This window comes from Mus pahari, chromosome 9 (genome assembly GCF_900095145.1).
Source record: "Mus pahari chromosome 9, PAHARI_EIJ_v1.1, whole genome shotgun sequence".
NCBI classification, from domain to species: domain Eukaryota; kingdom Metazoa; phylum Chordata; class Mammalia; order Rodentia; family Muridae; genus Mus; species Mus pahari.
The window spans coordinates 34608919-34624923 of NC_034598.1; the positions used below are offsets into that span (position 1 = coordinate 34608919).

General features: G+C 44.6%; 1 protein-coding gene across 6 annotated transcripts in view; it reads left to right on the plus strand.

Annotated features, from left to right (window-relative positions):
- The first annotated feature begins 2618 nt into the window (after window positions 1-2618).
- Window positions 2619-16005, plus strand: part of Ank3 (ankyrin 3) — a 484298-nt gene continuing 470911 nt past the window's right edge. For 4 of the 6 annotated variants that reach the window (XM_021205641.2, XM_021205642.2, XM_021205643.2 and 1 more), the window contains exon 1: window positions 2619-3255. In XM_021205641.2, coding sequence (XP_021061300.1) covers window positions 3193-3255 — 63 coding nt within the window. In that variant the 5' untranslated portion in view covers window positions 2619-3192. The remainder of the gene's footprint in view (window positions 3256-16005) is intronic. The other 2 variants (XM_021205645.2, XM_021205646.2) reach the window with 2 other exon arrangements.

Consider the following 16005-nt stretch of genomic DNA (forward strand, 5'->3'; position numbering starts at 1 on the left):
ATACATACTGTGGCATTACACTTTGTGCTAATTTACACACACACCCCTCCTGCCCTCTCTTGGTGGTCTCCCTCCACCCACCAAATACTCCTCCAACCTGCTTTGATTTTATATAAATTCCAGTCTCTTTCCGTTCTCTCCTTCCCTGAAGTTCCTCTTTGCCTCCCTCCCTGCCTTTTATATAAGAGAAAGCATGACATTTGTCCTTGAGTGCGCAGAATAAAATCTAGGCTCTTGGGGTTTTTTTTGTTTGTTTGTTTTTGAGTTTTAAAATGTTTACTGTGAAACAATGATCTCATCAAGATGAATTCTTTTCATCGGTCATTAAAGCATCCATTTTTCTGCACAGTAAAGGGAAAGCAAGAGATTGCAGCCTCTAGCCTCCTTTTTGCCAGGATTCCCTGATAACATAGCTTAGTGTGGGCATCTTTGCAATGCTGGGATAAACGGTTTTTTAAAAGTCTCTTTAATGGAACCCTTCAAAGGGCAGCAAATAACAGAAAAGTGGGACATCAGTGCAAGCCTAAAGAGAACGATAAACCCCCATCCTCAGTGTTACATCGATGTCCCACTTGGGTAAATGCTCCTGCTCCAAGATCTCACAGCGTTGGTAGAGCTGGGAGCCTGGCAGGCAGTGTTTATCTGTGGACCACCTCATCAGCTGCCCTCTTCTTTCCATTCTTTCTCAAAGCCTATACTCAGGACATAGTTATAAACAAAGGCTTTTCTTGGAAAGGAAGGTGTTGAAGAGATGGCTCAGTAGTTAAGAACAGCGACTGTTCTTCCAGAGGACCTGGGTTCAATTTCCATCACCGATGTGGTGGGTCCCAACCTGTAATAACTCTAGTTCAAGGGGAATCTGGCGCCCTCTTCTGGCCGTCTTATGCACTGCATGCATGTGGTACACATTTAAGTAAACATTCGTACACTTAAAATAAGTTTCTAAATAATTATTTTAATGTCAGAACTACTCTGGTAAAATGACAGGGCAGGTGGGCTATCTCTGTGGCTTGTCGAGTGAAGAGTTGAAGATTTAAATGGGATATTCAGACTTGACTCTACCTGCATGGATAGTTCCGTTTATGGAGAATTCATACAAAGAACTGACTTCATAGTTTCTCCCCCAGACCATAATGCAGATAAGCCCAGGCTCATCTCACTGCAGTCAGGGACAGATCAACCCAGGGAAGATACTATCATTCCCTAGGCTGCCCGGTCCTGAAGATGAGCAAGCACTGAATTAATGAAAAACTTGAAGGAGCCATCCTACCATGTTAATGGTTTTTCTACCTTTTATTACTCTGCCAGAGAAACATTCCAGAACAGCAGCAGAAACGGAAGAGACAGGTTAGCAGCTGCTCAAAGCTGAAGGAACCCCCAGGTCATGGAGGGGTGGAGCAACAGCCATCAGTGCTCCCTGCCAGCTTTTGAGCGGTGGTTTAACTGTTTGTAGTGCGCAGCCGCAGAACAACCATTAAATATCCCACAGTGCGCAGGATCTCCATGGGTCCCCAGAGCAGGCACTTGTAACCCTGGTGTCCATGACAGAGCTACCTCAAGCTGCCCTCATGCTCACTCTTTTTTAGGGGGGTGGCGCTTGAAAAATGAAAGATGAGAAATGGTGATTTTAGCACCAATAGGTGAACTTTTTGCTTCAGTATTTTAGCATTATATCTCCAGTATTAAATAGCTCCATGTACCTCATTGAAAACTGGCCTTTTGGGTCTCATTACCCCCCTGTATATCTTCAATCATATTAATTAAAATCCACTTCCCTGAGCCAGCCTCGTCTCTCGATTCCCGCTCGTTCCTCCCTTCCTAGTGTACCTGTGTTTCAGCTCAAGGGACCCGCTTCCATCTTAGAGGTGATCTGGGGGGCTGTAGGGGGGACCCAGAACCTTATTCCTTCCTAACAAGAATGGATTCCTAACACTTTCCAAGGATGCTTAAGTGACCACACCCTACAGTAAATCAGCTGTGTTCCGATGCGCAAACCATCTCGGAGACTTTCCACAAAGGATTGAAGTCATCCAGAAACCTCTCAAAATCTTGGCGGCACAGAGCAGGACTGTGTGCCTATGTGTGCTTGGGGACCCTTGTGGTGGCAGTAATGTGGCCAGAGACCTGCACTGGCTTGAGGGCACTGTCCAGGGGCACAGGATGCTTCTGGCACCAGAAGAGCCAGGGGCTGGGATCCTTTTCTATGATTGGTTTGATATATTCACGAAAGGAGACCAAAGCTTGAATGTGGTACTGGCAACTTAGGTATGGGGCTCTGTGTGACAGGATTCTTCATTAGAAGTCCATAGCTTTGGTTAGGCAATCTGCAAATCTTTTTTTGCTAATTACATTTTAAAACAAAGCAAACAACAACAACAACAAAAAACCCCACCTCACTGGGTAAGAACCCAGCTTTGTCTTCTGTAGTAACAGGTCTCTTTATTTTGGGGGGGGGGGAGAGAGAGAGAATATGAATATGAATATGAATGTGTGTGTGTGTGTGTTTTCACGAACCAGTAACCCGATCTCTCGTGACCACCCCCACTGCTGCCCCCTGGGTATACCCAATGCTTTCAACACATGTGCCCTCTAGAGGCTTGATCTCAGAGCATTTACATTCGGCTTGGCTTCCCAGCTTGCAAACTGCAGTGAGCCAGCCCCTGGGAAGCTTCAGAGTCTCGTCAGCAGTCTAGCTTATTCCTGTGTGTGTGTGTGTGTGTGTGTGTGTGTGTGTGTGTGTGTGTGCAGCGCACACGCACGTATGCCTCCCTCTTTCTCTCTCTCACCATTTCCAAGCTAGAATCACCGTGGAGAAGCAAACCCTGAAATGTTGTCAAGATCTTATCTCGGGGTAATGACTGGCTAAAAAAATAAAAATAAAAAGAGAGAGAGAGAAAGGAAGAAAAAGAAAGAAGGAAGGAAGAAAGAAAACAAAGGGTTGAAATATTGATTTTCCTTTGGAGGAATAACCGGGGCTTTGCCGGAGAGAACACCCAGTTTCTCCCCGAGGGGAGCTGAGCAGCCGAGTTGCCCGTGACAGCAGCCAGGGCTGGCTTGAAGCAGCCACTCTGCCTGGGGAGTTCCCTAAATGGACTTTGGTCTCAATGCTGTGACTCTTTGTCGTGGGTTTGGATGTGGGAACACGGAAGCTGATCTCCTGTCTCGTCTCAACTCCCCTGATCTCAAGGAAAGATGAGTGAAGAGCCAAAGGAGAAACCCGCCAAGCCTGCTCATAGGAAGAGGAAAGGGAAAAAGGTAAGCGGCAGCATCAACATGTTCTCTCATTGTTCTCCGGCTCCCCGGGGAGCTGATCTGGAGGCTGCCTTTTCCAGAGAAGAAGCCACTAGAAGCTAGAATGCTTTTGTTTTTTTCTCCTCTGTTAATGGGGTGTGCTCTGGGTTGCTGGCAAACACCTCGACTGGGGTCTATGGCTACAATATTGAAACAGTTAAAACATTGTGATTTAGATTTGCTGAGCAAGTGTTCTCTCTTAGAGCAATGAAAGGAACATTAAGTAAACATATGTCCTAATTATGTGAGTGGGTGTGTTTCCCCTACCTTTTGCATTTTCCCCCATGCTTGTGATCGGTAGGGTACAATTACTAATGAATATTCTTATGATATGGATGGTAAGCTTTAATGTATATTTTAGGCAAACTTGGAGAAACCTGTAGTTAGACTTTTAAAAAGCCCAGCATGGAGGTGAGCTCCATTTTAATTATCGATTCCTTTGATGGCGGACAAATCTCGGGTCTGCATTCAGCCCTGCTGCCTGTCAGCCATATGTCTCCAGGATCCATTCAGTTCATAGGATTAATTTTGCTTTCCACATGGTTTAAGGTTTTTGTCAAAAGAGCGGCGGAGGATTGCAGCAAACCTGTAGATTCATTCTGGTTTTCATGAATGCGCGTGTCATCCTAAGATGTGCCCTGAACTTTTCCGTTCATTTTGAAATGGGAAAGAAAGGTAATTCTCAGATTCAGGGCTGTGGTTTTAACCCACTGTGGCTCATAAATGGTCTCAGATTTAAGGTGTGCCACCAGAGGCAAGGCTAGATACATCTGGAACAAAGAAAAACAGGTCCCTTGAAACAGGGCTGTAGCTCATAGCTGTTGAAGGAGGATGGGTGATGAGCTTTTTGCGTCTTCAGTTCGAATTCTTAGATTTTTATGCTTTAATGCCCAGGTCTGATATATCTGCTGATGTCTCTTTAAAATGATTCCTTGCCTCTCAATGTGATGTATGCTCAGCCAGTGGACGCCCCGGGAATGATTGGGTACAGTAGAGAACATGAAAGATTGCAACCCCTGCTTGAATCAATCAAGCATTTCAAAAAATGTTCATAGCCTACTTACTATTTATGAAAAAGGTTCCTCTGAATAAGGCATACTTTAAAGGAGCTGCTACCGGCCGGCTCAGCTGAGGCACGTTCGGGGACATGCCAACATTCTTGGGCAGCCGTTCAACACTCTACCAAGTGAAGCTGTACGGACTGGTTTGAAGTCAGCCTTCCCCTCTTGGACCTTGGCTCCTCGGGGCTTGGTGGTATCGGGAAAAGGTTCGAGTGTGATTTCCCCAGGGAGCGGGTCGCAGCTGCACAGCACAAATGATTTGCTTAATGCCTAGCCGAGGGGCGGCCGTTCTCGAGGCAAACTGTCAGCTCTGCTCATGTTTCTGAGCTGTATCGCCTTAAGTGCCCAACAGGCTCCACCACGATTCTGAACACAGTGTCACAGAGAGCCCAGACGGACACATGAAGTCTGACAGCACAATCTAGGTGAAAATGAACCGCGTCTTGGGGGTGGCTGTAAGTCACATGGACTCTTCGGACGTGATTCTTTTTTTTTTTTTTTTTCCCCTTTCCCCTTGAAATTTTTTCCGGCATTATCTCATGTCTCCCATGAGGTGATTCTGTGTGGTGCAGCACACAATGCGTTAGACAGCCATGAGCCTTTTCCCACTCGATGCCACAGGGTCCTGCCTGCTGCCTCCATGTTCTTGACCAAAGTCTCCATTGCCNCCCCCCCCCCCNCCNNCTAAACTCTGGGTTGTGGCTCAGCTGACTCGAAATTCCAGACCACCAGACTCCAGTCCTTCAAAATACTGCACTCCTGTGCCAATGTTGTGTCTTTCATTCCTGTGAAGGACGGTGGAGTTCTTACCAGCATCTCCCCCTACCCCACCCCCACCCCCAAGCTAAACTATTTTCTTCTCATGCCTATCTTTGCCACCAAGAAAGCCTCTCAGTATCCAGTGTTATCCCATGAATCCTTGAAGGTCAAGTGTCTCACCCCTTGATTCACCTTGATATGCAGACAGCAGGTTCTTGAGGAATGGTCCACCCCACCCCCCTCGCCTGCCACTGCATTCAAGTTAGTGTTAAGAGTCCAGTGCTCTTAGGCACATGGATTCTCTGATGTTTATCATAGCTGCTTGGTATGCAGTTGGCACTAAATAAGTAACTTCTCTCTAGGAGCTTAGAAGAGCCACGGGGGGGGGGGGCGCAGCTCTTCCATTAGGAAACCTTGTCTCATATATTTCAGCTCAGAGATATTATCTTTCATTATTGGTTTGAAAGTGAATTGACTCTTTAAATCAGCAAATATTTATATTTTTAAGAGACTATGCATTAATTTTAAACTAGGTGGTTGAGAATGAAATGGAGTATACTTTTTTTTTTTTTTTTAAAGAAATTATGATTGTCTTTTAAGTCAGAGCTCAGGAGTAGCTCAGGAGGCGTCAGAGTGGCCCAAGTGACCTGCACTGCAGTAGCGGTGGGTGTGGCCACATGCAACATCTCAGATGAGCCGTTCACCCCACCCTCTCTGTGGTGTTGCCCAACCTCCACCCAAACCCTTTCAGTACTTCCTACTCAAGGATGCTGTTACATGGACCTCAATTGTTATATTAAACCCATCTGTGGATGGAGTTACATCTGGGTATAGAGGGAAGTACATGGCAAAATGGCTGTGAAGGTTTTGGGCTGGTGTGGGCTGTGTTCAGCTCAGCCAGCAAGCTCAGGGCATTTGAATTCACACTGTCTCATGAGGTGTATTTAATAGCAAGAAGGCAACACCAGTGAAACGGAGCCAATCAATTATTTCTGTTCTCTAATAACAAATTGTCAAATAAAGACAATTTCTTTCTCTAATAATGCCTGTATTCTGTTGACCTTGAAGAGGGTGTGTATGTGTGTGTGTGTGTGTGTGTGTGTGCATACATATGTTCTGTTCACCAAAGATCTCTATCTCTCCTTATTCTGGTAAGGAGAAAAGAGTTTACTAATGCTCAGGAGCCCCAAGTACTCATCTACCCCTGCTTGTAACCGGACAAGCTTTGTAGGAAGAACAGTCAGATAGCATAACAATCAGAGGTTCAGGAAGCAGAAGAAAAAAGATCATTGGCAGGGTCATGTTTTCTGTAGTGCCTGAATGTCAGCCACTAAGCTATCTTCATGGTGGGATTTCAGGTTTGCCAGAGAGAGGAAATGCCCGCCAGGCAAGCATTCTTTCTGCCTTACTGAAAAAAACACCAGGCTGGTCTGCTTGAACCAAGCCACCATAGGGAGAAAGCACAAAGTGACATTTCATGACTGTGCTTCCTGGGTATTCCTGTAGTCCGCTGTGCAGGGTGACGTAACAAAAGAGCATCCCCTTAGCATGGTTTCGATGAACTTTACCTTCTCAGGGTTCTCGCTGCTGGAAATCTGAGGCCAGGTGCCATTCAGTCAACTTCTGGATCTTTCCAACCTGCAGACTTCTTAGACAGCTTGCTTACCCTCTTCCTAGGCTATGTCCCTGCCTAGCCCCCCACCCCACCCCCTGTCTTCCTCTATAATAAGACCAGCAGTCCTGCTGGTTCAGGATATCACCTCATGATCACATTTAACTACAACTATCTCTTGAGAACTACATCTCCACAATTTGGGTAGTAGATGGGATGAAATTCGGTCCCCAACAGAACCCACGTGGAAGTGTGTGATCAGGGTTCCAGCCTTAGGTCCGTGTCACGGGACACACAATGGTGATGATGTTCTGTGTGTTCACACGTGCTTCACTGAGCAGATGCTGTCCAGTAGAGATGAGGGCAGGTATTATGGGTGCCAAAGACAAGTGGATACAGGTTGTCTGAAGGCAGAAAGGTGGAGTGGCAAATTCTAGTCGGGGGAGGAGGCTAGGAAAGAACAGATGGGGAAGGAGAAAGGACTAGTCTAGATAGGTCTTAGGAAATGACATGTTTCCTAAGCGAACGTGGTAAGAACCTTCCAGAGACAATGCAAGGAGAGGTTTGAAGAGTCCTGGTGTCCTTAGGGATCTAAGCCTTTGCTTATAATGTTTGGGAGAAGAGTCCCAGGGATGAATTGTGGCCAGGTATGACAGCGGCAGAAAGGAGAGCACTCATGACACTCTGTGTGTGTGTGTGTGTGTGTGTATGTGTGTGTGTGTGTGAGAGAGAGAGAGAGAGAGAGAGAGAGAGAGAGATGTAGAGAGCTCATTTTAGCCTCCAGCCTCATTTACATTTTTTAAATTAATTTTTAAATTTTCTCTGTCTCTGTTTCTCTGTGTGAGTGTGTCTGTGTCTCTGTTTCTCCCCCCCCCCGTGTGAGTGTGTGAGTGTGTGTGTGTGTGCGTGTATGTCTGTCGCTCCGTTTCTCCCCCCTCTGTGTGTGTGTGTGTGTGTGTGTGTGTGTGCGTGTGTGTGTGTGTGGAAATCAGAGTATAACTTTTACAAGTTGGTTCTCTCCTTCAGCTGTGTAGGTTCTAGGATTAATCTCGGGGTGATGGTAAGTACTTTTGCCTGCTGAGCCATCTTGCCGGGCTGCATGCTTGTTTTGTGGAGACAGGTCCTTTCACTGGCCTGGACCTTGCTTTGTTCCTTTTTGTTTTTAATGTGGATTCTTGGAATGAAACTTAGGCTGTAGTGTAAAGACAGGGGAACCGTTATTTTGGTGAGATACACCAACCTGGTCTGTGCTGTCTAATCTTTTGTCAACTTGGCACACAAACCAGAGTCACCCGAACAGAGGGAATCTCAATTGAGAAAATGCCTCCTTAAGATCCAGCTGTAGGGCTGGAGAGATGGCTCAGCGGTTAAGAGCACTGACTGCTCTTCCAGGGGTCCTGAGTTCAAATCCCAGCAACCACATGGTGGCTCACAACCATCTGTAATGAGATCTGACACCCTCTTCTGGGGTGTCTGAAGACAGCTACAGTGTGCACTTACATATAATAATAAATAAATCTTTAAAAAAAAAAAAAAGATCCAGCTGTAGGGTTAGTGATCAAAGTGGGGAGGGCCTAGCCCATTGTGGGTGATGCCATCCCTGGGCTGGTTGTCCCAAGTCCTATAAGAAAGCAGGCTGAATAAGCCATGGGGAGCAAGCAAGTGAGCAGTGCCCCTCCATGGCCGCTGTGTCAATTCCTGCCTCCAGGTTCCTGCCCTGTTTGAGTTCCTGCCCAGACTTCCTTCAATGATGGACAGTGATATGGAGTGTAATCCAAATAAACCATTTTCTCCCCAACTTGTTTTTTTTGGTTGTGGTGTTTTATCAAAGCAATAGACACTAAGACAAGGCCTCTGGTTTAGCTCATGGCTCTCTTTCTTGATATTCCCCATCTCATTGGACTTGGGCCATGTTGTCCACTGTTGGTGACTTAGGAATGGTTCTTTGAGTGATTTCTTTTTAAAGATTTATTTATTATATATAAGTACACTGTAGCTGTCGTCAGAAACTTTTTCTTCTCTTTCTGGCCCCACTCGCTCCAGCCTAAAGATTGATTGATTGATTGATTGATTATGTGTAAGTACACTGTAGCTGTCTTCAGACACTCCAGAAGAGGGCATCAGATCTCATTGCAGATGGTTGTGAGCCACCATGTGGTTGCTGGAATTCGAACTCAGGACCTTCGGAAGAGCAGTCAGTGCTCTTAACCACTGAGTCATCTCTCCAGCCCCCGTTTGAATGTTTTATTGATTCCTATGTGAAACTGGAGAAAAATAGGTACATAGTTACAGTTCTGTGAGCTAATAAGGACCATTCCAGTGAGTAGGTTTGTTTTTTTATGGAACGTCAGAAAGGGATTTCTCATTCTTTTAGTTCAGTTACCTTTCCATTCTGCGAACACCATGTAACTTGCTGTATTTAAGTTTTTATGGCTCCATCTACCCCTTCCCTAGCTCTTTATTTCCCCAACTGCAACCGGTGAACACATTATCTGTGAGAGGTATGTTTCTTCTCTGATGAGACCCAACCATGTGCTCAAATGCCAATGCCTTTTTGGAGGGAAAGCGGAGAGTGTCTCTTTCCAGTGAGCTTCCCGTGTTGTTGATGACGCTAGCATTATGGAGTTTCTGCTCCAGGCCCGTGGTCGTGTGTCTGGAAGGCTCTATGCTGTGTACTGAGGGCAGGGGAGACCGGCATGCCCTGAGCAGTTGCATTGAACTTTCATTTCCAACCCCGTGTTTGGATATTGCCTTGTTTATTCTCTGCTCCTTGTCGGACGAGTCACCTCTGAAAGGCTTTTGTTTGGTGAGAGGGGTGATTTGAGAAATGGCTCGCTGAGCGCAATCGTGGGCTCAGTGCTTGGTTAGACTGCAGGGACCAGCCATCCATCAGCAGCTGGAAGAGGTGGTACATGCGCCGGAAGAGGCGTTCCATCCATCAGAAAAGCTGCTCCATCCACCGGAAGAGGTGTTCCATCCACAGGAAGAACTATTCATGGCCCTTCTACTTAGCCATGTGCACTCCTGACGATGGTTTTTACTTTTATCGTTTTAATTTTTTTCACTTCCTAGTAACCTTCTTTGTTCATCTTACCTTGACAAATGCCGTTAACGCCACGGTCAATGAACACTAAAGATGGTTCTGTGTCTTACCAACCCACATCCGGGAAGCAGGCATATGGACTCCTTTCCTTCTGGTCTTTGATTTATACCGGTATTGTGTTAAACTTAACATTTGAGTTTGTTTACTTTACTTGATTCTCATCCCATGTCGGGTGGGATGGGGTGGACCTAATGGGGAAGGGCCCATGTGCCAAAGCAATCATGTGGAGGTCAAAGGGCACTTGGTGGGCTTGGTTCTCTCTTTCCACCTTTTTTGTAGATTCCCAGAATTGAAGTCAGATTTCCGGACATCGGCAACAAGCGCTTTCACCTGCAGAGCGATCTTTCTGGGCCCTGTCCTTCTGGGTACATAGGTGTCTATGTTCTCTTTGCCTATAGTAAAGAATTTTACAAAATATTAAGTCTTCAGCATAGTCACTACCTTTTACCAAATCCCAAACTGAAGTGAGTATTTTCCCCCTCCGGAGATTTTTTTTTCTTATTATTAAAAAGAAAACAGAAGAAATTTTGTATAGATTATTTCATACATAGAAGCTTGGGGTTAGAGAAGAATGTGTATAGCCTTTAAAGTGCAGCCTGGTGCAATGCAGGCTCACGGGAGCTTCTCCACATCTGGAAAAGCCAGAAGACAGATGGAATTTCTTTTCCTTGAACTTGGTAGCAAATTCTGACCTGACCTGAACTCATTTAGTAGCAAAACCCAATCTGACCTTATGTGAAGCTATTTATAGTCCATGTTTATCCTACATAGTGTGAATACTTGTGTGTTTTCCCGTGGAAATATTTTGCTTATGCTGCGCTAAGACGTGTCTGGGGGCATGTGTACTATCTGCATGTACTCTCTAAAGATCTGAAAAGCTCTGTATTCAACAGCTTGCAAGTGCTTCGGTGAGTGTGTAGTGGAGCTCTAGAGAGCTCTGGCCGTGGCACAGGTAACGAACTAGTATGGCTGTTTCCTTGGTACATGCCAACAAAGTTGTACTCTCTGGTACCAGGCGGCATGTCAGAGGTCCATGAAGCAACTGAATTCAGACTTACAGGAATTTTCTTTTCCCTGCGAATGTTCTAATACACTGTTTTTTTTGTTTTGTTTTGTTTTTTTGTTTTTTGTTTTTTGGCTTGATAATAAGTCTGAACATTTGGATGGGTCAGTTGTGAAGATGATATTATAAAGTTTGGCCTTTTCAAGATAATAAAGTGCTAATAGTAAGAAAAATTCTCCTAAGTACCATTCTGAGTTTCTTTTTTTTTTTTAATTTGAAAATATTAGGGCGTGTGTGTGTGTGTGTGTGTATGTGTGCATATGTGTGTGTGTGAGTGTGTGTGAGTGTGTGTGTGTATATCTATGTGTGTGTGTGCATCTATGACTATGTGCGCATGCGTGCCCACACATGTTATTTTCAGGTGCATGTGTTGCTCAGCACACACACATGTGGAGGTCAGATGATAGCCTTTGAGAGTTGGTTTTCTCCTCGAGCTTCTTTTGAAGCAGGATCTCTCTTATCTCTGCCAGTTCATGGATTCCAGGCTAGCTGGCCCATGACCTTCTGGATGATTCTCCTGTCCCTGGCTCCAATCTTTCCGTAGGAGTGCTTGATTATAGATGCATGCCTCCTGATTGGCTTTTCCCGTGAGTTGTGGGTCCCACCTCAGGCCATCAGACTCGAGCAGCAATTGTTTGTACACACTGAGCCATCTTGCCAGCCAAGGTTTTGAGATTTCTCACATTTTTTTTTTATTCATTGCCATTTCATGAGGTCATCCTTCATAACTTGATACATAGTTCCTGAAAGAAAAGATGCAGACTTTAAGAGGAAGTTACTGTTTGACTGAATCATTGGACATACTTGCCAAAAATCATGTTAATCAAATGCAGATTAATTAATTTTCTGTAATTACTATAGATAATGGCATTTTCTGTTATGGTTTAGATGAAGTTTCCTGTTTTTCACACAATTTTTTTTCTTTTTAGTTTTTATTCTATGTTTCTTTGTATGAGACATCAGTGAGGAGGTGACATTCTGTGGCTCTGTTCAGGATGCCAAATCTGGAAGTTTCATTCCATTCCTTGTTTCTCTATTAATTTTCCAAGGCAGCCATTGAAACCCAGTGGGATCTCCCATTTCAGAGGAATGACATGAACAAGGCATGCTTCTGTAAGTTGCGTTCATTATGTCCTGACAGATGTCAGTGGACAGGGCCACCTTAGTGGTATTCCAAAGGAAAGCAAAACTCTGAGTCACCGATGACCTTCAGCACAAGAGGCGAATCTGACCTGAAGCTCAGAACGTGTGTGAACAGGCTGCTGTGGTGGACAGCCTCTATGCTTTACTTTCAACTGGCTTGTCTTAACTCAGACACCCGAAAGCTGTTTGTCTGCCGTTTCCACTGTGCAAGTCTTAAATAAGGTCTCACAGTGAGAAGCTCTTTGGTAGACCTAGTGCATTGTTTGGTTCGCCTTTGTGCTAACCACTCTCAACAATTATTCTTCGAGTAAATTACTATGCTAGGTATAAGGAACACATAGGGGGAAAGACAGGAAATGAACATACAAATTAGACAACTAGTGATAAGCTAATTTACAAAAATGAGGGCCTGGGGAAGTGGCTCATTGGTGAAGTGTTGGTAGCACAATCAAAAGGACCTAAATTGGATGCCTCGAACCTATTTAACAACCTGGATGTGGTTTTCATGCCTATAATTTCATCACAGGGGAAAGGGTGACAGCTGGGTCCCAGGTTTTGCTGGCCAGCCTTTCTGGCCATTGAGAGACCCTCTTCTTACAAAAAAAAAGGTGTGTGTGTGTGTGTGTGTGTGTGTGTGTGTGTGTGTATAACACCTGAGGAGTAGCATCTAAGGTTGACCTCTGACTGACACATATACAGACCACCACATGCATGTACACACATATACATATCTGTACACACATGAACACATGTATACCTATACACGTGAGCATACACATGAGAGCATCAACTGCTAAAAAGGGAACAAGATTGGGGCTCACAAAAGGGACAACTTATTGCGTTGGTGTAGCTTAAGGAAGACCTAATTGAGAAGGTGCCCTTGAATGGTTGGATGAGCCCCATAACCAGAGGAAGTTGGTCACTTGTCAACAGATGACATGCCAAGAGGAAGGGATTGCTTGAAAAGACTCTGGGATATTTGGAGGAAGGATAGCACTCGACCTCGGTGACTCTCCCTGTTGGCGAGAACCTTGAGGATTTCTCCCTACCGTGAAAATAATTAATTTCTTCCTCTTGGGGTTTAAGCAGGATCATCAGGATTTGGAAGTCAAAGACTCCTATTTCCAGGTGTCAGTTGGGGATACCTGACACCTGAGTAGGAGAACATCTCGTGATGGCTGCGTGGATGGCGGGCCTTTATCTTGGTGCCTTGCTTCCTTCTTGTCTACTGTTTGCCACCATAGACCATGTGCAGCAGGGACTTCCCTGCAGAAACCCATAGTCCTCAGGCCTCCACTTGGCAATTAACTTTCTCTTGGAGTGGAGTCTATTCAATAAAATCAAAACACAAATAAGTACGCACACCAGAAACTGAGACCCTGTGATGATGCTTATTCATGGTTGCTTTTTCAAAGGGTGGATATATAGCTTCTGGAATTTTCATTGCTGTAGATTGTGAGTGTCCCTGCTCAGGGCACCTTTGTCATATTTAACACAAGCATTTTGCTTGTGCTTAATGAAAAGTTAGGCAATTGAAGCCAACCAAAATGATGCTTTGAGAAGCAGCTTGGGTTCTGTGTCATTTGCCTGAGAGTGTTGCGTAATCCCCACTCCCTTATTTGCATGATGCACATTTCTTTATTCTTTGTGCACAGTGATTTCAGCACTAGATAAATGGCACTTTACAAAGTTGAAAGCTCTCTGGGCTCTTACTGTTTTCTCTTGGCCACGCCTCTTTCCTGTAGAGAGGGCAGCAAAAACACAGGCATGGAGCCATGGTCATCTTAATATTTGTGGGAGAGATTTGGTAATTACAGGTAGGTAAGTGAACCCAATAAGTGTATCCAAATCAATATTTCTCAACAACATTAAGTTGTTTTTTTTTTTTTCTAAAAAGCAAAAGCTCTGCAGATCTCACTTCCCAGTTCCTATGCTACTTCTTTTCAAAGATGTTGACTAGAAATGATCGCCTCTTGCTACCAGCGGGTTATGTCTCTCAATCTGTTGTTTGTCACTAACGGGGAGGCGGAAGAAACAGTTCGGTTGCAGATATTTGAAGTTCCCTGTTCTGACCCACTGAGCAAGGCTCATATCTACAACTGTTCTCTGTGTCATTAAGTTAGAAAAAAAAAATTAAACAGTGTTTTTGGAGCTGGGAGAGCAGTACCAAGTTTTAGGACTCCAGCCATCGGGAAGTCTTGAGAGAGGTGACTGTTAAGGACTCCAGGCATGTCAAGGTGTTTTTAAATACACTGGCATCCTTCATTAGCGCACCAGTCCTTAATTGAGAAAGTGTTGCTATTTACAGAATTTGCCTGTTTTAGGGTATCTCATGAACACAGCTAGGAATATAGTGTCCTCTACGTTCTTGATGTGAGAACAACAGAATGTTAATCTTAGTCGTTTAATCTCTGACAGATTTACTCACTAGCCCACTTGATGATGAAGCTTTTGATATCAGCTAGGTTCATAGGCTTATTTAGTAATTTTTCTTATTTGTTTGTTTGCTTGTTTGTTTGTTTTTGGAAAACAGACAGATGTACTGCACTGATTATATTTATCTGCCACCTTTGAAGCTTTTCACCTTCAAGGTGGAGATTCGTCAGAAAGCCTGTGAAGCAGAGGTTGTGCTGAGAACCAGTCGTCTCTGAATGTTGTGCTGGAAGGAGCAGAGGATAGACTCACACACCTGAACTTTAATCCTTGAGTCTCTGGGTAGTAACTGTTCAAGGGCAGTTACATTACAGGAATTTTCCAAGCCTGTGTGTCTGTGAAATGGAGTTGCTTTCCCTCCCTGGGGGCTTAATGGCAAACTTCTCCCTTAGTTCTCAGGCAGAAGTAGGCAGAGCAAAGGGTAGATCGTGGCATCACTGTTGGAAGTATGTCTAGAAGTAATACAGATCTGGAGGGTACAGTTTTAACTCCTCAAAGAGACCCTTTTGTTTACTCATTGAACTTTACCATTTTCTCCTTCTCATGAGCATGTATGTGATGTGCATGTATGCATGCATGTTTCTCTGTGTGTGTGTGTGTGTGTAGGGGTGCACTTGTGTTTCTCTCTCTCTCTCTCTGTGTGTGTGTGTGTGTGTGTGTGTGTGTGTGTGTAGGTGCACTTATGCATGCATGCATGTGAAGTCCTGATGTTGGCAACAGGGGGCTTCCTGAATGACTCTTCTACCATAGTCTTTGAGGCAGGGCTTCTCAATCAAACCCAGAGCTCAAAGGTATGGCTAGTCTCCCTAGTGGCTTGCTAGCAGATTCCCTGCCTCTGCCTTTTGAGGCTAGAATTATAGGCAGATGACTACACAGCTTTTGTCTGAGTTCTAGAGATCTGAACTCTGGTTCACTTGCTTGTACAGCATGCTTTAAGTGCTAAGCCAGCTCCTCAGCCCCACCCCTTTCCACTTTAATAAGCTCCCCATCTTGTTTTCTTTATAAATCAGTTCCACTATGGTAACAGTAATTTGCTCCGTAGGCTTCTTTCCTCCTTTATAAGAAAATCAGAAATTTGTCTTCCAATCTCTTAAAACAAAACAAAACTTTTTTAGTTTTCTTAGAAAGCTGTGTATTTATGGTTATCTCTAGAGAAAAATCTGATTTGGGGACACATTTCTAAGACATATCGAGTTGTGTCATCATCAAGATTGGCAGAGAGATTATTAGATATTTGCGTGACATTGACTTTCGGTAATATGTGTCTGATTTAGAATAATTGGTAAGTTAGCCCTAGATGTGAATTTTACACTTCAGGGTTGAGTAGTCAAGACATTGGCCTTCTGTCTTTGTACTGTATTTATCTAGTCAGATCTTGGGTTTCACGCCTGTTCTGGAATCTCCGCACAGAGAGGGAGGGCGGTGGAACCTGAGATGAAAATCAGGCGCCGGGTAATTCCCCACTGCCCTTTCTTTATTTACAAATCGTGTGACCCTGTGCCAATCCCAGGAGCACCTGGCCCATGGGGGTGCCTATTTC